At 41.1% G+C, this 23358-nt stretch overlaps 1 protein-coding gene across 20 annotated transcripts in view; it reads right to left on the bottom strand.

The window, feature by feature from the left end:
• The window catches only part of LOC120896627 (voltage-dependent calcium channel type A subunit alpha-1), an 81060-nt gene continuing 57702 nt past the window's right edge, over positions 1–23358 (bottom strand). For 11 of the 20 annotated variants that reach the window (XM_040300967.1, XM_040300902.1, XM_040300949.1 and 8 more), the window contains 16 exons: positions 20774–20857; positions 20384–20566; positions 18010–18101; positions 15964–16114; positions 15754–15881; positions 15384–15586; positions 15108–15316; positions 13367–13408; positions 8072–8391; positions 7869–7878; positions 5469–5581; positions 5222–5379; positions 3439–3669; positions 2572–2729; positions 2241–2506; positions 1–2155 (listed from right to left, as the gene is read on the bottom strand). In XM_040300967.1, coding sequence (XP_040156901.1) covers positions 2002–2155; positions 2241–2506; positions 2572–2729; positions 3439–3669; positions 5222–5379; positions 5469–5581; positions 7869–7878; positions 8072–8391; positions 13367–13408; positions 15108–15316; positions 15384–15586; positions 15754–15881; positions 15964–16114; positions 18010–18101; positions 20384–20566; positions 20774–20857 — 2502 coding nt within the window. In that variant the 3' untranslated portion in view covers positions 1–2001. Of the gene's footprint in view, positions 2156–2240; positions 2507–2571; positions 2730–3438; positions 3670–5221; positions 5380–5468; positions 5582–7868; positions 7879–8071; positions 8392–13366; positions 13409–15107; positions 15317–15383; positions 15587–15753; positions 15882–15963; positions 16115–18009; positions 18102–19371; positions 19464–20383; positions 20567–20773; positions 20858–22158; positions 22270–23358 lie in introns of all 20 variants that reach the window. The other 9 variants (XM_040301037.1, XM_040301053.1, XM_040300911.1 and 6 more) reach the window with 8 other exon arrangements.

The following is a 23358-nucleotide window of genomic DNA, read 5'->3' as shown; positions in this document are numbered from 1 at the left end:
TTTTGCCTTTTACTGCTGCTTCAATCACGCTAAAGGCCGAACCGTCAGGATGTTCAAGATTTGCAGACGCACTGCCTATATCGACGCTCAGTTTTGGGCGAGCTTGAATCGATTTTGGTTTTGCACAGTGTCTACTTACATCTATGCAAAAGGGGATGGGAGATGGGATGGTTAGGGGACATTTTGTTACGATTGAAAATTCGGTGACACAAGGTGACACATTGTTCGGGGCGATCACAATCAAAAGAAGATGAACTAGTAGAACCTGCATCTGCATTGTGCAATCCCTGTATATCACTAGATACAGCACTACCTAATTTGGTGATTTATCTCTCTATATATCTCTCTCTTTTCACTTCTTTTTCTCTTTTTTGCAAATCTCGAAAATGTCTTTACCTTCTTGGCAGCAAACTAGTTCGCTAGTCTTGGTTGGTGACTATCTAAACCTTTTGCATAAAAAACGATCTCTTTGCACGATCACGAGTCTTGGTTTCGATGATGGTTGCAGCAATGCTAATGCTGCTAAAACTACGCGACTGTTGGGTCGAAAGCCGCGTCCTTCTACGCACGATCACTACTCATTCTACACTGCTGGTACGCTGCTCTATCTGCCCCCTCACCGTACCACTGGATATGAATTTCCGCGTTCTGGTCGAGGTAAAACTGATGAAAAAAAACAAAAACGGATACTAGGTGGGTTATTAGTGCCTTTTGCTAAATATTTGCTTTCGCTTCACTGATCTACGTCACGTTCGCCCGCTCGTGCTACGTAAAAATTCCCTGCATTATATTTTTTTCCGCTCGCTTGTGACTGGTTGCGTGTGACTGTGTGTGTGGTATCACCTCACGATAGCCGAACGCGGGGGCCATCAAAAACCTTTTACCCAACTGGTGGTCAATTTCATCCTAACTAGTGGTTTCTAGCCGTATACAACGCACTACCGCACTACCAGACCGAACGCTATTTTCCGCTTGTGATCCGTCGTTATCCGTCTTAATGTTTGTGTTCAGTTTACTGTAAAAGTTATACACCTTGCACAGGTTTGTGTGTGGCGCTCGTTTAGCGCGCTTGGTTTTCACTGTCACTGTCTCAGTCTTTTACTTTTTTTGTTGTTTTGTTTCTTATGTTTTGCTCCGTATCAGTTTGTTTGAGTGCAACTACTAATCCACCATCGGCAGCAGTTTCGTGCCGGACGAGCTAATCTGTTTGATATCTATCATCGTTTGCGCCTAAAGGTAGGCAAGGTTGGCAGCAAAAAGAGAGTTTGGTGTGTACTATTGATGCTATCAAATCAAAACAACATTTAAATCATATTGTGATTTTTTTAAAATAAATTTAGGTCATTTTGCTTGTAGAATCAAATTGCAATGTTAAGTTACTTTATAAGGAGCTTTGATTTCTATTTTTGAGAATAGCCATACGATCAATTTGCCTACCTTTAGGCGCAAATAGTACATATGATGAACACTTGTTTACTGTTTGCCGAATGATTTTTTTTCTAGACAACGAAAGAAAATCGATCGATCATATGAAAAGCCCACAGTAGGATGGTCACCTTGTGCCGACAAGTTGGGAACGTTTCTCTCTAAAAAAAAACCCATAGAAAAACGCTAGGGAAAGGGTTTGTCAAGGATTGAGGGGAGGAAACCTAGTACTGGTCAGTTTTTACCGCGTCTCCGGCTAAATGGAGTAAGAGTATTTTGCTACCATGTATTAGCTACACACGTTTATAATTCTATACGGCCCTAGTTTCGTAGATGTGATCGTGCACGCACTAAAGACTCCCCTCGGTTGAGGGTTCTATCGATCACTTAAAGCCATCGATCAAACATCGACGCTCACCGCGAGCGCAAGTGGCACGTTGAATGCTGTTTGCTGAGAGCTGCAACATCACGTGTCAGCGCGGCTTGAGTTCCGGTTGGCAGGGATGGCCTTGCCTTGGCCTAGACCCAAATCTGTTCGCGCCGCTTGCGTTCGCCCTGCCGCCTTCGCACCCTATGCTAGCACCAGTCCTCGTCGTCCGAATCGGAGTGTCTCGAGTGAAGGGCGCCCTTTGGTTTGTAGCCGTTTAAAATGGGCGACGGCAGTACGCGGCCACCGGTGCGGCCCATCGCCAGTGCCTGCTCGTACGACAGCGGGACGGAGTGTTCCATCCTGTTTTGGAAGGGAAAGAGCAAAAAGGAAAACCAATCATTCATCATGCAGGAGAGTCTTAGGATAGGGGAATCCATCCGCGTACCTTTCGAACTCGCGCTCAAACTCGCGCTCGATCTCACGCTCGCGCTCGTACAGCTCCCGCTCGCGATCCCGGAACTCGTACCGGACGCTGTAGTCTTCGTGGCTGCGTTCGCGGCTGTTCCGGAAGCGTTCCCGGTCCCGCTCGCGGTCCCGTTCGCGATAGTACAGATCCCGGTCATGGTCGCGCTCCCTCGGCTCGCGGAGAAACTCGCGCGACTGGGGCAGCGAATGCACGCTGTGCGGTGTGTTGTGAGAGGAATGGCCAGTCTGAAAAGTTGGAATGTGCGGTTAGTAAGTGGCCGTGCGCTGCCGTGACCGAAGCCGCGTCTTACGTGGGTCGGGCTAGCGTTCAGCTTGGGGAAGTTGATGTTCGTTTGCTTCAGCTGTAGCGTCGACGGCTTGCACGGTGTGGGCGGCAACCGACGTCCATGGCCTTGGCGACGGGTCACCAACACCGGATAGCTGTGCTGCACATGAGACCCTGAGGAACCTTTTCCATCGGTACATCAGTATTATGTGTGAACAACCAGAAAAAACCATCGGAAGAGAGAGAAAGAGAGAGAATGGCGAAGTGTCTTATGCATGATGGTTCTCGAAACAGTGAGTCACAGTAACAGATAAGCGACAAACACAGGTATGGTGACAGTACAAATAAATACACGATCAGCGAAAGATGTATGTATGATGACGATGAGAAATAGAAACACGTGATACAGGGAGGAAAACGATACAAAGGAAGACATGAAACCCTCTTTCCTTCACGACTTGTGCTTTCTCCACCAAGTGGTACTAATGCCCGGAAGCAGGAAAACGATCCCAACCAAAGGTAACCTCATGCTGGTAGGAAAGTTGCGAAACAGAGAAATGGAGAACACAAGATGACCGTTTGGTGCGTTTGATTACATTGGGTGTGCAAGGGATTCTACTACACTGAAGACAACTTGACAGCTGACATTGAAAACAGATGGGAAGACAGGACGAATGAAGGACGAGGCGCATCACATATACTAGCATGATTGGGCTGGATTTTGGGAAGAAACGATTAACGAACGGGAACGAACAGGTTGCTAAGCATGACAGACAAAGAGAAAGAGAGGCGATACGGGGATACAGAGAGTTAAAGAGAGAGAGAAAGATACAAAGGCGAAGGAACACAGTATGATGGAAGGTAGGGTGAGTAAGCATTTGGTTTCCTGTACCCATTCCGTTGCGGTACTTCCGCCGGGCTTGGTCCCGGTCGCGCAGCTCTTGCAGCAGCTGGGCCGGGCTGGGCGAACGCGACCGTTCGCAGAGGATCGTCGTATCGTACGGTTGATGGACAAGGTGGTTTTTGGAACGGTCTTTACTACTGCGATGCTGGGCACTACTATGTACACCGAAACGACTGGGCGACGGCGAACGGGCGGGGCTGGTTGAGGCCGACCAGGAACCTGGAATCGAATCGGAGTAGAAACAACAACCGAAAAGAAAGAAAGAAGGGGTATAACATTGGAACAAAACCGTTCAAACAGGGCGAGGGTGGGGGAGGAGAAACCAACTGTTTGGTCGTAGGGACGGGCGGGAGGTGTGGCCTAATGCATTGAGCTAATTGGAAAATGCCAACATCTCCGTCCCGCGAGAGTTAGAACGAGGTACTACCATTGCTAGTGAGGCTAAGAGCGCGTTAAGAAAGGGTAACTCCGAAGGTTGGCAACTCAACTAGAACGGTGGCTAGGTGACGAACAGATAGACCACTAAGCTAAAACACGCACAGAAGAAGGGAAGGATGATGGTTGGACGCGGTTCGAATGATCCGGTCTGATGGTGGCTTTGTACAATATCATCTATCTTAGGGCTACTAATGTGCAGCTACACCGGTACGAGTACGAGTAGTTATATATATACAGACGAAGTTACACCAAGCTGAAACGTTGTACCAAACTATACTACACTAATACACGATAGTGAGAACGAGGTGTAGAAGAAATGAACAACGAAGTAGGATGCGTTTAACTACTGCGATTTACAGTTTAAAATGCTCATTTGCTCAAAATGCTCATTTAGCTTGATGAGGTGACGGGAGTGTGACTGAACGTATGCAAAAATAAATAAATCGCTCTAAAAAGACTAGACTAGAAATGCTCTGCTGTTATGTGGATTGCATGTATTGAGGCTGATTCAAAAATGCGCCGTAAGGTATGCAGTACGCCTATCAAACGATTCTTCTGTGACACTGTTAACTGCTTGCATGGTGTTTGCGATACGTATGCTAGCTGGAATAATGATGAATGATATTTAATTTTTTCAAAATAAAAAAGGAGAACTAATCATTTACTTCCAACCTAAGCATTCGTTAGGCAAAAGATGTGTTTTTCCTATTTCTGTTATAATCTAGACTAGCCGGGCCGGAATTGCGCGCACTTTGCTCTATGTGTGTGACGAGCTATTCTATGAACGTAGCGGTGTTACCCGTTCTCGCTAAGTTTTCGCTATAAGGCTGGTGAAAGTATACTCATAAAAATTCATAAACAGTTTGCTTCCCCGCACGCACGCAGGTGTCCGGTTGATGTTGAGTTGGATGTGTGTCGGTTGACTTTCGGGAGCAAAATTTTGATTCAGTAAAAATCTGTTAGAACAAATCAACGCTACGAATTGCGAAAAAAAGCAACAACTAAAGAGCTTAAAACCAGTTTTTCAAAATCAGTGCTAATTTTTGTTCATGTTGCAAAATAAAAGTCCAAATTAAGCAGAATGCAAATCATCGCCAAAAAGCAGCTTTTTTTGCAAACAAAACCCTTCGATTGGCCTATGCGCCATTTTGTAACGCCGTTTGTTCAGTACGAATTTTACTTCACTTAATGTAATTTAAAATAGAAAGCAAAAACTAATCATATTCAGCCTGTACGGCTGTAGAAAGAGAGAAAGAAAGATACAGATATAGGCAGGACAGCTGTACGACACCCAACATCAATATAAGGGAAGTGTTATGAGTTTTTATGTTACCTCGGTTGTGCCTGTGCGCATAGCCGAAATGATGCCTACCACGTCTGTGTTCCTCCTTTTGTATTTCCACCACGTTCGACACGGTGTCGGAGAAACCGATCTCGTGCTGTTGATGTCGCTTCCGCGGGCTCGGCGTACGCACCAGCGGAGACTCCCGTCTTGCCGGTGGATGTAGAAAGGGATAAAAGATATTACATTAGAGTTGTTCAACTGGCATCGAACAGGTAAGGTCGACCGCAGTACCTACCTCAAGCTCGGTGATCGACGATGCCCGTTGTGGTAAGCGTGTCCCGGATGCAGATGCCCATCTGCCGGAGTCAGCGACTCGAGGGACGGTTGTCTCGAAACATCCTGCAGCTCCTGTGTGTGTGTCCCGAAGAGGCGATCCGATGAGCAAGCAATAGAAAGAATAGTTGCCATTAACACTCCACAATCGGACCGAACGTTTTTGTACGCGGTCGACTTCTGGTTGGATGTGGGCGATAACGTTCGCTCACTCTGTTGAGCTACATTTCCCCAAATGCCACGGCGAAGCCGGGCCTCAGGGCAACGTCTCGAGTGGGTTGCAAAGTTGGTTCGTACAAATACCATTACGCATTACGCTGTGGGTTGCTGTTCAAACGCTAGTTTCACTACAGATAAACGCATCGCTAGTTATGAAAGAATCGGCTAAAGTATTGTTTCATAAGTCTGGGGGTTTTTTTGGCAACAGGGTACACAAAGATAACACCACGCTAGACACCACTAGGTGTTGCTGTTGTTGACAATACTGCATGTGTGTGTGTGTGTGTGTGGGTTTGTGAGTGCGAGGATGAGGAAAGGTATGCACGTTTTGGAAGCTTGATAACTTTAATGCTAATTCCATTACGGATCGATTCTACCAGCTAACTCAAAAACAGTTTGCAATAAATTCGGGACAACATGGTTGCATTGGTTGTGTACGGTTCGTTGCTGTACAAAATCAATCAGCTACACAATCTCCCAGCAACGAACCTTTGGAGCACATGGAAACACCCACACACACACACACACGCGCGCGCTCGCGCACAGATTTGCACACCAAACAGGAAACAAATCTTAATCGAATGGAGCAGGTGTGAGCAGCAAATAATTGAAATTCGATTAAGGTCCTCTCTCTCTCTCATTTTTTTTATCTGCTTACAAGTGAAATTAACAGTGCGAAAAGGATGAGACAATGGAAGCACCTGAAATAGTTCTAACACACCTGTACACAGTCGAGGCACACTCCATCGAAAGCCAACTCAAGGAACAGTGCCGCCTGTGCACAGTGTAAATTGTGTGTGTGTGCGTGTTTGGTGTTGTAATGTGTGTAGAGATGTATTTGTTTCAGATTGTTTCTATTGCTACAGCTACGAATTGCTACAGATCCCTTACTAATGTGTGAAAGAGAGAAAAGTTCATGCATTGGCAAGCATACCCTAAACTAAAACGAAAACATCAAGAACAACAGCGATAAATTGTGAAAATATTTAGCAAACGCTTCTCTACTACCTCTACGATTGAAAGTGGCTTGCTAGTGTGTGCGATAAATAATGCAACACAGGCTTACTTACCTCTACCCGATTTTACACAACATCAATGCTAATGGAACCACTTTAAACTAAGGCCTAAAAACAACCAAGTGCCATTACAGCACACTTGTATGTGGAGGATAGCGTCGAAGGAATTGTATATTGTTACTTAAACATTTGTATGATGATAGAATGAATCGCGTGAATGACAATGGGAAAACACTAACTCTAGCTCAAGTATCAGCGATTAGAAGGTAAAGGACGGTTTCGAGGGAACATTTATATTGTTATGCTTTCGTACCGTTATCATATCTAGTTCTAATTATTTTGCGAAAAGTACTAAAAGAACGCTAATACCCATCACCGACTGTGATGGCTTCAACAAGAGATCGCAATCGAACCACCAGAGAGAGGGTAACGGTCACACCAAAAACATGGAACTCGATAGAACACACACACACACACAGAGGTACACACTTACACACTCAGACAAACCTAGAAACCTAGTTACTGGTGAAACGAAACAACACATAGACAAACGGCTTAGAAATAGATAGAGAAGGAAACAAAGTACCAGAGTACAGAGCTAGAAAGGTGCAATAGGAAGTCGTATTCTTTGGAAAAGTTATAAAAGATGAACTAAGTAAAGGGGATAGACGAAACTAGTAAAAGGATTGGAGTGATAAACCGAATACTCATTAGAACAGGCAAGCTAAATGAGACAAATAAACCAATTGGACACGAATTTAAGACAAAGCTTGTAGATATGCAGATTGCATACTGTGAGGCGTTTTTGGTTGTGATTATTTTATTTAAAACTGTAATTAAGAATCGAATTTATTTGTCACATTTAAAACAACTGTCCATGAGAAGAGAAGAAGAGGAGGTACGTAGTATAGAAAGAATCGGAGAGATAGAGAACAGTGGAAGGAAATAGAACAAATGAAAACAGTGCATTAAAACAGTACAGAAATGGAAGGTACGAGTACAGGGTTAGTTACGGACATAGAAAAAACGCAAGAAACTTTTTGTTTTGTTTTCACATGTTACCATCGCTAGGGGAGGGCTTTTGTGGGCATTTTGTGTTTGTAAGACAGAGCGAAACAAGACATCACCTTTCTGTTCCTAGAAATGGAGAATGGAAACAGATGTCAGTGATCATTGCGTTCGATCCATTCGCGTTCAGCGACTTGAATGATGGGGTAGCGGCGAGCAGGGCGCAGGGACGGTGAACAGTATGAAGGGGCAATGAAAGGGTGAGCGGAAGGTGATCGTGATGGTTCGCGGCAACGGGTGTGTTTGAAAATCTCGAACCTACCTGAAGGACCGCTTGCGCATCGTGGTGCGGCGTGCCAGACTGGCCAAACTACTGCCATGCAGGTCCAGTGTGCTGTCGTGACCGCTTCCCAGGCCGGCACCAAGCCCGCCGACACCAGCAACGCCGCCAACACCGGCACCGCCAGCACCGCCACCACTGCCATCGCCGGCCGTACCGTTCCCGTTGGCACCGTGGCCGTAGAGCAGGTGGGTCTGCGAGCTGACCCCCTCGCCGTTCTCTAGGCTCAGCGAGCCGGTGCGCGAACCGCCCGTCTTTTCCATTACGGCCATATCGAGGATCGCGCTGAACAGGGACGGTTTCTGCAACACCGTAACCGTGCCGGCGAGCGTGGATGGCGCGTGCGGTGGTGTCAGGTGGAAGTGGTCAGGTGTGCAGCGTGTGAAGCGGCAATCAATGCATGTGAACGGCATTCGATGCAGTGGTGATGATATTTGCAGTCGTAGTTGTGGTAGTAGTAGTAGAAGTAGTAGTAGTAGTAGCAGTGGTAGAAGTAGTAGCAGAGGTAGCAGAGGTAGTAGTAGAAGATGTGATTCGAAGGAATGCGGTTGCATAGGGTGATGAGGTTGTATGATTTTTTTAATCATTCGGTTCGTTTTGTTTGGACGATGTGATGAATGTTACAATACAAGGTGATGCACACGTGCAAGTGCGAGTTAAAATTCAGCCAGTACAATGGAGTTTGAAGAAATTGTTCAAAAATGCAATTGTAAGTTAAATGGAATTCGTAAAAGTTTGGAAAGATTTTTTTTACAATTTTAACAAAGCAATGTTAAAGTAAAGGGGTAAAAAGGTAAAGCGTTAAGTGGTCATTTTTGTTATCAATTTTTGTTTGTTTTTAAATATTTACACGTACCACCCACATCCCCCGTGCGTATGGAGATGGGAGGTTTAGCATAAACATACGTTGTTTTAATTGTTCCGTTGCATTAAATGTTTTTCGGTACGGGTTTACGCGTTATCATGGACGGATTTAATTGATTTATCGTGGAGTTTAGCGGGAGCAGTTTGTTGAAGGGGAAGAACGGTTTGAAGCGAAAGAAAACAAACAAAAACAGATAGAATTTATTTAATAGAACTGTTAATGCTTCAATATTGTTTGGTGTTAATAGAAATGGAAAATTTCATTGAAATACACATTTGAATTCGGAAGCTAACGCTTGAAGAACAGTTTGATTGAATTTAAAAAGAGCAAACGCAAACGCAAAGTGTATAGCAATGCAATCGTGTGCCTAAAGTGTCTGAGCCTATAGTTATGAACGGAAAAGCGTTGAACAAACGAAATGTGCACCATTTTTTTTCTGCGAACGATTTTTGTTGTTTCTCACTGTACAAACATTCGACAAGAATCGTTTCCAGAATCGACAAGCACGTTGTGAGTGTTGTTCCTTCTATTTGAAGAATAACCTCAAACATGATCATTTCATTCGGTGCAAAATAATATTTACATTTTGCGTGTGTAAAAAAAATTTTGTACAGAAAAGATGAGAAAAACTGTATCAACCTAAACCGAAACCACAAACGTGTGCGTTTCTTTGCATAAGAGAAACAGAAAAAATCAAACAAATGGAAAACAACACAAAACCGGAACCGATAACAAAGAGTATCGGTAAAAACGAAACAAAACCGAAAACTGCAAAAAAAACTGAATCGTAAACACAATCACACACACACACTCAGAGATCGTTCCCATGCAAATGAAAATAAGACTTCACTTCATCTATTCTAGTACAGTAGAGCTAGTGGAAAACTACGGCAAGATTCGAAAAAGAGTGTAGTAGAAAAAAATGTAACAGCTTGAGCATTAAACTCTTTAAGTCAAAAAGGGTAAATCTTACGCATTCTCATTACTCATAGAAGCAATCAAAACGACATGCTACAAAAGCAATAGAATAGTTTTTGTGTTTTCTTTTTTTTTTTTTTTTTGCTACAACCTGTGCAGGGGATGTGGCAAAAGGGGTTCGAAAAAATGTACAAATAGAAAAGGTTGATTTACATTGTTGTCTGATTGTTTGTTTGCTAGCGCAGGTGCGCGTGATTAAGTGTGCTTCAGTGTTTTGGTTTGTGTAGATGCGCCGCATAGTTTGCGTGTGTTTTGTGTGTTAATGTTTTGTTACGCTAATAAAACAAATTACGCCGGAATAATGTTACCTACTGTGGTGTATGGTAAATGCGCACTAAAAAAATGATGCGTACTAGTGTGAAAAGTTCTAGATCTACGCCTGCGAGAGAGGATCTAGATGAGATGGTTTGGATTTTTTTGTCGCTATTTGTGATTTGTATCCTAAGGAATGGAAATCGCTCAACACCAAGTTTATCAGCGAATTAGCTTATCTATAGTGAAATCGTCTTCTTGTATCAAGACCAACAACAGCTAACCCAGCCAACAGAATCGCGCAACGTTACGCACCGTTACGAACAGACGCGCGCGGATGAGTACGCGCAGTACGTGTGCAGGTGGAACTGTGTGCATAAAGAGTAAGAGATCAAGTCAACGCACCAAAAATAAGAAAAAACGGAAACAAAATACTTCAAAGATCGAGAATAGATATTCAACCACAAATACAACACGACACACTGTACAGTATGGCACACAAGTGTGGCAAGTAGTGGTAGTAGTAGTAGTAGTAGTAGTAGTAGTAGTAGTACACCAGTCACAGAGACTGGTCATCAAACCGACGTAATGGTCGATGTTCTACGCTACGGAAAGCCAATGTACAGGGTTTGCTTGCTTTGCGTTACATGGCGAGCTGCACGCGGTTTTGCTGTACAGGTACGATTTTGGTACAATCATAACACAACTATACGCGTGACAGTGTGTTTTTGTATGTGTATGAGTGTGTGTGTGTGTATTTTGAAGAATGTGTTATTGTGAGTTTGAGTAAACACACCTATGGTAATAGGCGAAGGTGTATCGGTACAGAAGAAGACGTGGTGGTGGAAGTGCGCTATATGTATAAATGGTTGCCGATATCAACAACATTCTACTGAGCCGACGGACGTATGGTAAGTACAACGGGTGAGCTTCAAATATAGTATGTTCAGGTGACATCAACTCTACTAGATCAAACATTGTTGTAGTTGGTTGCACAAATACATATGAGTTGCTTGTTTGCGCTTCAAATACGATTTGAGCAGCGAATTGTAAAGTATAAACGGTGAATGATTCCATTCGGTACTGTTGTTTTTTTGTTGTTGTTTGTTTGCAGTTACATTCGCCTAGTAGCTGGTTAGTATTTGTATTGGTATAAGGGTATGAGTTGATTGAGAGCAAACTAAAACTTGCGTACAAGTACAAGAATGAAAGAAGTACAGGAAGGAAAAAAATAACAATAGAATACGACCGGAACGCTTGTTGCGAACCTGTTCGAGGTACTTATCTTGCATTTACCTAGAACTCTTCCTATGCCAACTTCTTCTCTCCCACTCTCTTTCTCTTTCGCTTTCGCTTTACGCTTCCAGAGCCTCCGAGCCGAACGGATGCTGTTTCCAAAAGGGCGAAGGGAACGCCTATCACAACGTCCCAGCCAACCACCACGGCAATCGGGTTGGGGTTTAGTTTTCGTGATAAAAATCGCTCAAATGCCACCTTCGTTCCGCTCGTGCTATTGGCCATAAACAGATGCACTGAACATACTTTCCGAGCAATGATCGCTCCGCTCCGCCCTCAGGTGTTGTGGTTTCATGTGTCATGATTGTCGACTTTCTACAACATATTGCTTGTCATTATAAATCTTTCTCACATACATACACACGCACACACCATTTCATTCCACGCACTCTCTGTATGGTTCACTTCTGTTTGGGCTTTGGCTTGTTTCATTTTTCTTGTTTTTTTGTTTGTTTTGTTTTGTTCGTAATGGATTACTGCACAAGCCCCCAAACGTGGGGCAACTGATAAGGTGCTCAGTACTTTTCGTCGGGGCAACAGGGTTTAACATTCACGAAACGTATCGAAAGTGTTTTCTGCAAAATAATTGTTCAAAAGGTCATTAGGATGATAGGTGGTTTCAAGGTGCGATTAGGTTTGGGAGAGAGGCGAGGGGAAATTGGATAGACGGGGAAGGGCGTGGTGTGGTGATGAACAGGGAAAGGGCAATACATCGCTTTAGTAAGAATTACTCTGAAACGTTCACGATCCACCTTACTGTCCATATTGTGTTTTCTTTTTTGGTTTAGCTGTAGCTATGATAGATCAATCTAATGATCGATTACTGAAATGATCTGGGACAGGATATGGTATTTGCTACTGGTATTTACTGATGCATTTTACATACTTTGCTAGTGATTTTGCTTTAAAAGTTTCCTAAAAGAATGCAACAAGCAAATGAAAACGCCGTAATGTATGCAATCCAAATGACATTATTGGCTTTAGATGAATAGGCTATCAAAAAATACAACTATCTAATGGTTTTACAATCCTACCAAGACAAAATTACTTTTGGTATGGCTTATTGCATCTGGATGATACGCTACATGATACCATGTTTAAAATCGGATCAACGAGCACCACTAAGTACAATCTACGATTATATCCAAATGCTCTGGAATGGTAAATTCATCCAAGACGGGACATGAAAACAAAAAGTAATGTTTAAATGTTTCATTTAACTACATACAAACATGATGGCGTTACAATTTATGTTGAGCAATAGTAAATTGTTGTTGTCTATATTATGAAAATGTACTATTGTTCGGCCTCTAGTGCTGCGGGCATTTGTTTTATTTTTTTTATTTTGTTGTAGTGTAGAAGTGTGCTGAATTAAGTAAGTCTGAGAGATACCAAGGTACCGTGTGGCTTACTGAAGTGTTTGTTATAAAATCTATCAGTTTCAGTACGTGTGCAGTTACGATGTCTAGTCTATTACCAAAAGTTCCAAACAAAACCAACTCCAAACAAAATCAATCGCTTTCGAGTAGAAAGCCTTGTCGAACAGCTAGTTTCTTGCAAGCAATTTGTACGCTTTGCAGCGAGCATCACATATTTCTTGGGTTAGTTTTTAATGTTATTTACAGACCTCTACACTGACAAAAGAGCTGCAAACGTGCTACAACTGGAGCAATCAACACGCTCAATCTCAGGCTAGTGGATCGCATCAAACTTTAAAAATAAAACCATAGGGCTAGAGAAAGGAAAAGAAAAACCAAAAGCAAAACGGAACAGTGGCTCGAAAACGAAACCAACACGGCCCTAACTATGAAAAGAGCACAAAGGAAAGCAAAACAATGTAAGGAAAGATAACACGAGTTTGGTAGAGAAAAATGGTTGAATAATACCGGCTGTCGGGCCGTTGGGCTATTAATGCTTGCTTCAATTCCCTGAAAAATAATAGCCAGGACAATAGTATAGGTTCGTTTAATTAATTGCTCATCTGCGTATGTTGTTGCATCGTTGTTCATTGATATGCATAGGATGGTGCAATGTAGTTATTTTGTATTCGATTTGTTTTGTTGTCTATTGCTACTTGGCCACAATGATACTCTACTGCCTATAGTTGTACACTATTGGACAAGAGGTGCGGATAGGGCAGTAGATAATCGTAATCAAAACTGTATCCATCGTACTAACGCAAAAAGATGAACTACTTGAAACTCTTCTGCAAGAAGAAAACCAAAATGTGGGAAACTGAACGTCGGTTCAAGTAGTGCTGAGGGAGAAAAAAACACTACAGATTTGGAAGGGTTTGGTATACATTTCAAACAATTCGAAGGCAAAAAATATGCGCTATTGAGATATAGTAGAAAGGGAACAGAACAAAAAAACTCTTTCATGGCATTGATTTTGCTACATCGAACGGGGTTTTGGGGTACATTAGTGACAACAAAGAATTATATATAAGATTTTGAGACAAAAAAAAAGCCTGAATTTGACAGGTGACCTAAAGCCTTAACGCGGCCGTATTGCCAAATAAGAAGGAACAACGAAAGGAGAAACCAAACGAAAAACCATACGCAACATCAAAACCAATATCTACAACTCAGGATACACACACAAACATTGTACGCGGTGGACGAGTGGTTTCACGATACAATATTCACTGACGACACAAAACGATAAGTGTGACAAACAGCGAGGGAAAGTAAAACCGAAACAAATGGAAACCAACAAAGTAGCAAAACAAAACGCCAAAGTACGTTGAAAACGAAAACAGTACACGTGAGAAAACAAAACAACAACACAAAAACGGCAAGATAGTTTCTGCGGTCTCACTACTTGAAACCGGTTTAGTAAATAACGAGGAGTTTAAGTAAACGTACTCTTCTGCTTAAGTAAGTTAAGCTTAACAATTGACTTTGAAGAGATGGCATGATAGACAGAAAGAGAGTACTATAACGTGTTTATAATACCGCCTATGAATTACTTTACAATAATTTTAACCAAATAGGCAACCGAAGGAAAAGAATCGATAACAAAATGTAAAATAAGGTATTCATACGTATGCAAAATTTTAAACAAAATAACAGAAAAAACAAGATAGTCAAACGATTTGAATTAAAATTCCTTGATCTGTTTTAAATGTAAGGAATGTGCAGAATAAAGATATAATAAGAATTTGGTTTTCCAATTGACAAACAAAAACTAAGACCCAAATCGCGCAAACAAAAATTTTGTTTCCCAATGAACGCGATTGGTATGTGTGCTAATAGAAACACACCGCTTGTTAGTAAAACTCGTAAAAAGCCAATAGATTATCTATAAAAGTTTCCGCCGCCAATAGTATCTCGACTGAAATAGGATCGTTGTGGAGCGTTCCAAATGCAAACAAAAGACTTTCGTTGAAAACGATAAGCACAAACTCAGTGTCTGAGTAATGGTAATTCTTTCGTGCAAGTACCTCGCAACAGTACTTGGGGCTTGCACGAGGCGTACAGTAAAATAAAAAGAAAACATATACAAAAAGGAAAGGACACCATGTGTGGGTGTGGGTGTGAGCAGTAGTTGGTCACTATTCAAAACGTGATGGAGAGAGTTTTGCTTTTACTGCTGCTGGCACCACTCGAACCATTGAACACTTACCGGCAGATCTGATTCGACCTGGCCAAACTTGGTGTTGCGCCAGGACTCTAAAATCAGCAATCCGGCATAGATCTTCCCGACGGTAAGCTTGCCCGCGTTCAGCTCCTCGTTTAGGGGGACGAGCAGGTCGAGCATCTTCTTCGCCTGCAAGGGCCAAATGTGGCTAATAGTGTGCCGCAATTCCGCGTCGGCTTGATCCATCTCCTCCGCTGCGGATGATAAAATGGGGGCATATGAGCAAAGCAAGCTGTTGTATGTCAGTAGGACGCCTCTTACCAGTTCGCATTTTGATGTTGAGGTTTTCGCGTATCAACGCAAACAGTGTCGTCGTGAAGGCGACCTTTCCCTCTGCATCGAGCGGCATGTTCATGCGGATGAGCTTTTTGTAGGCGAGTCGGTTGGGACATTTGTTACCAAATCCCAAGGGAGGATCCATGTTTTTCAACATATCATACATTTCAGTGTAGTGAATTTTACCCCTGAAAGAAAGAAGTTATAAAAAAACATAAACACACTGCACACACATTTCAGACGTAATGTTGCCCACATATGCGCCTGCAAGTTTGCAACTTGCAGTGCAAAGGCATGAAATATGCTCCTATCAACAGCTTCCTGTTGCCTTTAGCCTACATCTGTCTATACTTACGTAGCATTAGGATCATATTCCGCCCATATCCGAACGAACTCGTCCAGATGATGTGCGCCAAGAATACTGGAATCACGCGTTAGATAGTCAAAGTTGTCCATAATGACGGCAACGAACAGATTCAACATCTGGAAGGGAAAGTCAAAAAGGGTAAACGATGTTTTTCAGGCAGCACCAGTGGCTGCTGTGAGCCGCCAATACTACACTTACAAGAAACGAACAGAAAAAGATAAACGACACGAAATATGCGTAGGCCAGTGTTGAGCCGCACGTTTCGTTCGGCTTGTTAGCTCTCGGGTCACACGGTCTCCCTTTGAGACATGCCAGCATAATGTTCGGCCACGACTCGCCCGTAGCACATCTGAGCATGCAATGTTCACATATGCAGCAGGGAAATTGCGTCCAGACAGGGTCCAGATGTCCGAAAAAAACACAGACAGAGGATACGAAGAGAAAAAAGAGTACCGTTAGTGTTATCGGGGGTGCGAATGCGACGCACGGCCGGATGGAGGGAAAGGCTTCTAGCGAATATGTATATTTATAATATAGTATGCCTAAAGACTAGAAGAATTGTTAAGGGCATATCTAGCAGGATGTAAAAATATTAGCTTGAACAAGAAAATGTGGCAATCTGTTCATGGAAATGTTTAGTTGTTTCTTTTTCATGTTGGGCTGTGTGTGTTTTTTAAGGTGAGTGTTTGGTGGAGTGATGGTTTGAGCAAAAGATGGCGTATAGGGTATTATAAACAGTATTATCAGGCATTAAACGAAAAGCGGGAATGGTTGGCAGTTAGTTAAAATTTGTTACAGCTGCAGGTTAATTAGTGGATCGCATTTCAGAAGCGTTTTCTTTTATGTGTCGGATATTATGAGAGTAGAAGTAACAGTCTTTGCAAAGCGGAAGCAAACGTTGCACTCGTAACTGCAGCATTCAAGTACAACGCAGTCTTCCAAATTACGTTAAATCATTAAGTCAATGGGAGCGAATTATTCTTGTTTAACAATGTTTTCAATTATAGTACAAGTAAAAAGGGACACAAGAATGCGTGAAATCACGCCGAATAATTGTTGCATTCTCATGTGAGGAAGTAACACAACTCGTAACGATTCTACAGCACTATCAGCAAAGCATTCCAGAAAAAAAATATGTCAAAGACTCTATATCCTATGGTTAAATCTAAAGTTAGAAAAAACGCTATCTAAAATGTAGCAAGTTAAATGTAGCTACGTAAACGTACTAAAGCAATCAGCTAGTTTCTGAGAAAAAAACGAAGGTGCTCTAGCAGTAATATGCAGCAACAAGGAGAACGGATGTGAAACTATGAAAACAAATAGCTGTCGAAAGAGTTAAACAATAAGCTAGGGAAAGTAACAGGAATTCGAAACTAAGAAACAAGAGCTAACGAAACTAATGTATGTAGTAACTTTGCTATGCAGACTGTACATGGATTTTGCACACGAATCCTTCACGCTGAGGGCAGAAGTACACTAGCGGTAAACAATTCCTATACATTCTGAATCGTGTTACGGTGACACTTCTTTGCGTACTACAGAGCGCCTAGTACTAGAAACAAATAAATACGATTAATAGTGTGAACGTAAGTGGTAGAGTAGGTATAAGAAATGAACGATTTGCTAGATGCTGTCTGTCCTACGGAAGTACAACGATGTTGTAAACATACTTTAATAAGAAGACCATATTCTAGCTATAGCTTTCTCAAATAAGACTAGTTTTTTGATGCTCCGAAATATTTTAACCGTTTTTGTACTCTCTTGTGATATTTCATGTACTAAAGAAGATTAGAAAACGGACATCTAGCTAGTCGAGTTTTGATGAGGAAGGCTTCTCTGTCGATACACCTCAAAGAACTGAACTGTGATGATGAAGATGTCTACTAGTGCATTTTGGTGTTTTAAACCATTTCACGGTCATAACTGTTGTTTACTATTTTTTCGGTACTAAACTAATAACGAATGTGTTCCCTATTTTCGGTTTTGTAAACGTATATCCTAGAATACAGTTGAAATGCTAGTACTATTGACATTCAGTAATAGTTTTGGCGACAGTGTTAGTAGTAGTAGTAGTAGTAGAAACAGTTTTAGTAGTTATAATAGTAGAAGGTAGTTGATAGTTCGTTGTATATTGTTTTAGATAGGGTAACAGTAGTAGAGATGGTATACGTCTGGGAAGAAACTGTAGTAAATGAAGTCTTATTCTAGTTGTGAGCGTGATATGCAGCAGCAACGGACACCTACCTGAACAGTAGCATCAGCCCTTGGACAAATGAGCGGAAGTTGTTGTGTCTAGTGATAGATGATTCAGGATCTAGCTCAATATTCCCAAATACCTAAGTTCAGGCGGAAATTGTTGTATAGTTTTTGGTTTTTTTTTTTTTTTGGAACGCGGTTTGAACACGCATTTGTGCGCATTCACGAGATGAAGTCACAAAACAATATTTACAGCAATAAAAAAAATATAGAACGTTCAACAGAAAAGACTTTATACTGTACATAATAACCAAATGCAATGTTTTCAAACATATAAAAAAAATAAAACAAACTGGTTAAAATCAGGACATTAACAGGGTCGCTCTAGCACTAGTAACCTTTTTTGCTATTGAAATATGGCCATATTTGAATGGTAGTGTGCAATATGGCCGAAACTGCAAAATGCTATAAACTACACGCTAACATAACGCTAAGTTTGCACTTGAACTTGACTACCAGAAAGGTTTGCAATGTAAACAAAAACAACGAAACTAAACATATGTACAACATGCCCAGTAACGTGAGTTGTCGAAACTTTAGAAAAGTATTGAAATTTATCAACGTTTTTTAAGTGTTTTTTGAAACAAATCAAAGCAATCTTGTCAGGCATGTCGTACATCAATTTCGGTACCAAAACTTCAATACTTTTGTTTAATGCATGGTTGTGGTAAGTTGCTAGTGGCGTAGCTTTAATGGATGAAGATTTTTCAAAAATATCAACTGTAACTTGGAACTTATTGGGAACTAGGAACTCACTTACTGCTGCGGCGCACTTAGTGCCATGATTGTTACGGAAACATTACTGAACCACAGACCGTATTCAAACTGTACACGAACGAACTTTATACGAGCTATATATGGTTTAGCAGTCGCCAGCATCTAAACGACTACCGGAATACACTCACACACACATATACAGGTACGTTAAAAAAGAAACATTTACAAACGGGAAGATGGAGGATGTACAACCAACGTGTGTTCAACAAGTGTGTAGCAGCCATCTTGCCCTGATTGTGTTAGCATTTGCAACTATATCAAGGAAGTTTGGTAAGGGAGTTGTTTAGATCGTCTTCTTGTTTGTGTGTGTGTGTGTGTGTGTCTATTTTTTGTATCATTCGCTATATTGTAACTGAATGTATGTGTGAAGGGTGGTATCTCTAAGAGCTAAACATTTTGCCAATGCACTGCTTAAGGTTAAGAAGCGGTTGGAACATGACGTAATACGCCACATTTATACCAACCGGTCGCTAGAGTGTATCATCACTACAGGCTACAGGTATGTGTGTGGGTGTGTCTGTCTGATCGATCAGTAGTAAAGTAGGCTGGGGTTGTGGGTATGTGGATTATTACCGAAAAAGCAGCAGTAGAGCTCCGAAAAACGTTTGAAAATTATTGTGACGATTCAGAGCTGTGTCAGGATCAAACTTCATATTGCCAAAAACCTGCAGCAGACCCGTGATGGGGTTGGAGATACGTTACGTTACGTTTTCGGCCGACGGGTGAGAATATGGCATGTATGGATGGTGGTTCATTTGATGTGTCGGCCGATCATCCGTCGCATAAAGCATGGCAGTCAGACGGTGTCGGTGATGCATTTCGGGATGGTAGTTGATTCATAAGTATAAACGTGTTCGCAATGGGCATGGGTTCCGGGGTTTGGGAATGCAGGAGTAAAATAAAACAAAAACGTCCTACCCGCTAAGCCCTTGAAGCAGATTTTTCACAGTCACTGAAGAACATAGAAAAATGGCTTTACGCTTTCATTGTTTGAATTCCAGAATTTTTAAAGTGTGAGCCGATGACAACGCTTACCAAACTGATCTATTTGCAACAGTCAAAGGCGCTACTAATCTCAACGTGTGTACGGTGGTAATGCGTGTGTGACTAGTTTAAACGTTTCTGCTATGAAGAAATAGTTAAAATTGTGAAAGCACTAAGTGCCTTTCATGGACTATTTTTTCAACGATATTGCGAATGAAGTCGTTTAAAAGAGTATGTTTAAACCTATTTTTTCTATTCTAAAGAAACTGGAAAGAACAAAAACCCAGAGAACAAACATTCTAACCACTAAACGGACCCATTCTGTTCGCAGCTGATATTTGATTGAAAATTTGGATTTCATTTTGATAAACGAAAGGATAATAACACAGACTGATAAAATCATATACTGGTCAATGGCCTGGTTGCGAATCAAATTCTGGCGAAGAAAAGGAAACACAAAACTCTGGCACTAAACATTGGTTTTGTTTTTTGCCATTATGCAATAAAATTAAAACATAAAACAGGAAACAAAACTGAACTAAAGAGAAATAGTTGAGGTTATTTGAGCGGTAATTAAATGCATTTAAAACTGGAAAAATACCTGCATGCCAATAATTGCGTAGATAAAAAATAGCATGGCAATCAGCAAACAGACATATGGCAGTGCTTTGAATGATTGAACAAATGTCCAAAGTAATATACGTATTGTATAACCTTGTCGCAGTAGTTTGATTAATCGTGCAGCACGAAACAGTCTTAGGAATCCAACGTTGAAGGAATTTTCCTACAGTGTCGATGGAAGTGTTGGAAGGTGTGGAAAAGAGAGAAAGAGAACACGTGTTGAAAGGGAAGAAAGAAGAGAAGAGTTGATTATTCGTTTAGTGGAGAACGATTGCTTAGGGCGTTTGCGGTTACATCTACCACACTACCAGAATGGTAAATGAGATACACCAAAGACAGAAATGCATACGTCAAGATGTACATTACTTACCCCTAATTCTAGAACTAAAGCGTCGATAATACTTCCAATTACTGTTATAAAATCGAATATGTTCCAAGGGTCCTTGAAAAAATTCTGCTCAACAGGGTAAAAAATTTAGCATGTGCATATGGGAATTGTTTGTTTTAAAAAATTTGGAGAAAGGAAGAAGAAAAAAAACATACAAGAAAGTCAGTATTCGAGAAGATGTTTAGAATAAATACAATTTAATCTGCGACTATGAGCTTGATGAATGATATTTTTGTTGTTGTTAGTTTATGATTGATGGAAGTGATGTTTGATGAAATAGAAATCAATATTAAAAAAACATATTCAATTGTCTAGTGATAGCTTTCACGATATCTAAATCAGTCTACTGAAACGTAAAGGTGATGTACACGGTTCGACATAGTAGAAAGTAAATGTGAAAATAGAAACAAGCAAAGTATGCTAATAAAACTCAAAAACAAACAGAGAGTTGATATTAATTTTAAGGAAATTAAACGAGCAGCGTCTGTATACATCACGAAGAAAGAAAACAAAATCGAACAAGGCTTCGTTTGATGAGCTTTGCGTCTAAACTAAAACCTAAACCGCCCGTTATTGGCGGATCTAGCCGACGAGCTAACATATCAGAAAACGGTAGGAAAATGTACAAAGAAATGAAAACACAACTCATAGGAAACGAAATTGAAAGATATTAGATGTAAAACGAACGGCTCGAGAGAAGTTTCGTTGATAAATCTATGAACATCAATTGATAATTTCATCGCTTACACTACCGAGAAATGCTAACGTTACATGAGGGTGAGAATAAAAAGACAAAGCGAATGAAACAAAAATACCAAAAATAAAATGCTATACTGTATGCCATGAAAGGGGTACCATGAGCAAATGGATGAACTACGAGCAACAGCGTTCCGAGGGGAGGTGGAGAAAACTAAAACATAAACCAAAGCCTTCGCAGGTCTGCTCTGCGGGGTTAGTAAAAGTTGTTGAAAAAATATCCATTACTAGCTTGTTTACACATTACTTGTTAAAAAACTTAACCGAAACATGATATTGGCAAACCAAGATTTATATGTTTTCCAAGCAAAACCAAAACAAAACGAAACATCAAAACATGTCTTTACCATCTGTTGTAATACGTTATCGTTACGCTTAAGGAAATGTTTGTTACGTACAGTGTGTGAGAAAAAATAAGTTTGACAGATTAAGCAAAAGACAACCAAAGATCAAACGCAAATGGTACGATGGTGCAAATTGTCCATCTTTTTTCTGAGACGATTTTGGGGTTTTTCTTTTCTGTATCGGCTCGGTTCGGTTTTAAGCGTTTTGTTTGTTAGATGATGCACGGAAACGGCGACACGAACGAACGATGAACGGCCAGTACCAACCTTACATCCATAAGCGATTAGTTTCATAATAGTTTCCAGCAAAAAGAAGAAGGTGAATACCAAATTCATGAAGCTCAGAATATCAATCAGTGTCGTTGGCGCGTCGTGAAACTGCAGAAAGGAACAGGGGTGGCAAATCAGCACATCTTGTAGTTACGGTTGAATTGTATTGCAGTTGTAGAGATTTTTGGAGCAAAATTTTCGCTGGCTACAATTACCGAGAGCCGGAGAGGTACGAGAGCCGAAGAACTTTTTAACCAAACTTTTGATTTGCGTTGCAAACACACGCTTGGGACGAGTACTGCTGAGTGCTTCTTTTCTGTTTTTAACTTTAGCTTCTCATTCTCAAGAAATCATCCGTTGAGTACCCATAATTTTAGAATGAAATAAAGCGAAAAGGGGAAAACAAAAGCAATACAATCACTTACAACATGCAGCATTTGCATCATCATGTTTACTCACAGTGAAACGAACGAAAAAGCAAGAGTTAACAAAAAAATGTAAAACAAACATAAACAGTTTAAATGTGACATAGAAAAGTTAACGGACTCAAGGCTGATTCGAACATAAGTGCATTTTTCGGGCAGACTTTAAGACAGTGAAGCTAGAAATTGACCAAATCAAAAGACTTCAATGCCGTTACATGCGGGAACATGCCAAGATGCTGGAGGTTTGTTTTTGCAGATGAATATTTCATATGAAACATGCACAAACAATCAAGCAAGGAGTGTATGGAATGAAATATTTCACAGCCAGGAAAGGAATCGGGCTTGTTGTATCATATTTGATATTTTAATCTTTTCCATTGCCGTATCGATTTTGTTTATAAAATCGCTTTATAATGAATACAAAACTGCTTATAATATTGAAGCCACCAGAATCCTTTCTCAGCGTTAATTGAACATGCAAGATACGGAGCAATGGGTGAATCATGCAACGGTACAGTGACTTCTATGCCGAATGGAATAAGCGACAAACGTAACATTGTTTTTAGAAGTAATCATTACATGCTTAAGTCATATGTCAAGCATGTTCATGCGAATCTATCGATATTTTAAAAGCAGACATGCAATGAAACTATGATAATGAGTTGTGAAGAAAACAAACAACTGAACAGTGAGTAAAAACAAAATCTGGAGCAACGAAATAATGGAAATAATATCGAGAATAGCCACGAAAAAAGCAACGCAAAGTACACTA

The sequence above is a fragment of the Anopheles arabiensis genome, chromosome 2 (genome assembly GCF_016920715.1).
Source record: "Anopheles arabiensis isolate DONGOLA chromosome 2, AaraD3, whole genome shotgun sequence".
NCBI classification, from domain to species: Eukaryota; Metazoa; Arthropoda; class Insecta; order Diptera; family Culicidae; genus Anopheles; species Anopheles arabiensis.
This window is presented reverse-complemented; position numbering and strand designations above follow the sequence as displayed.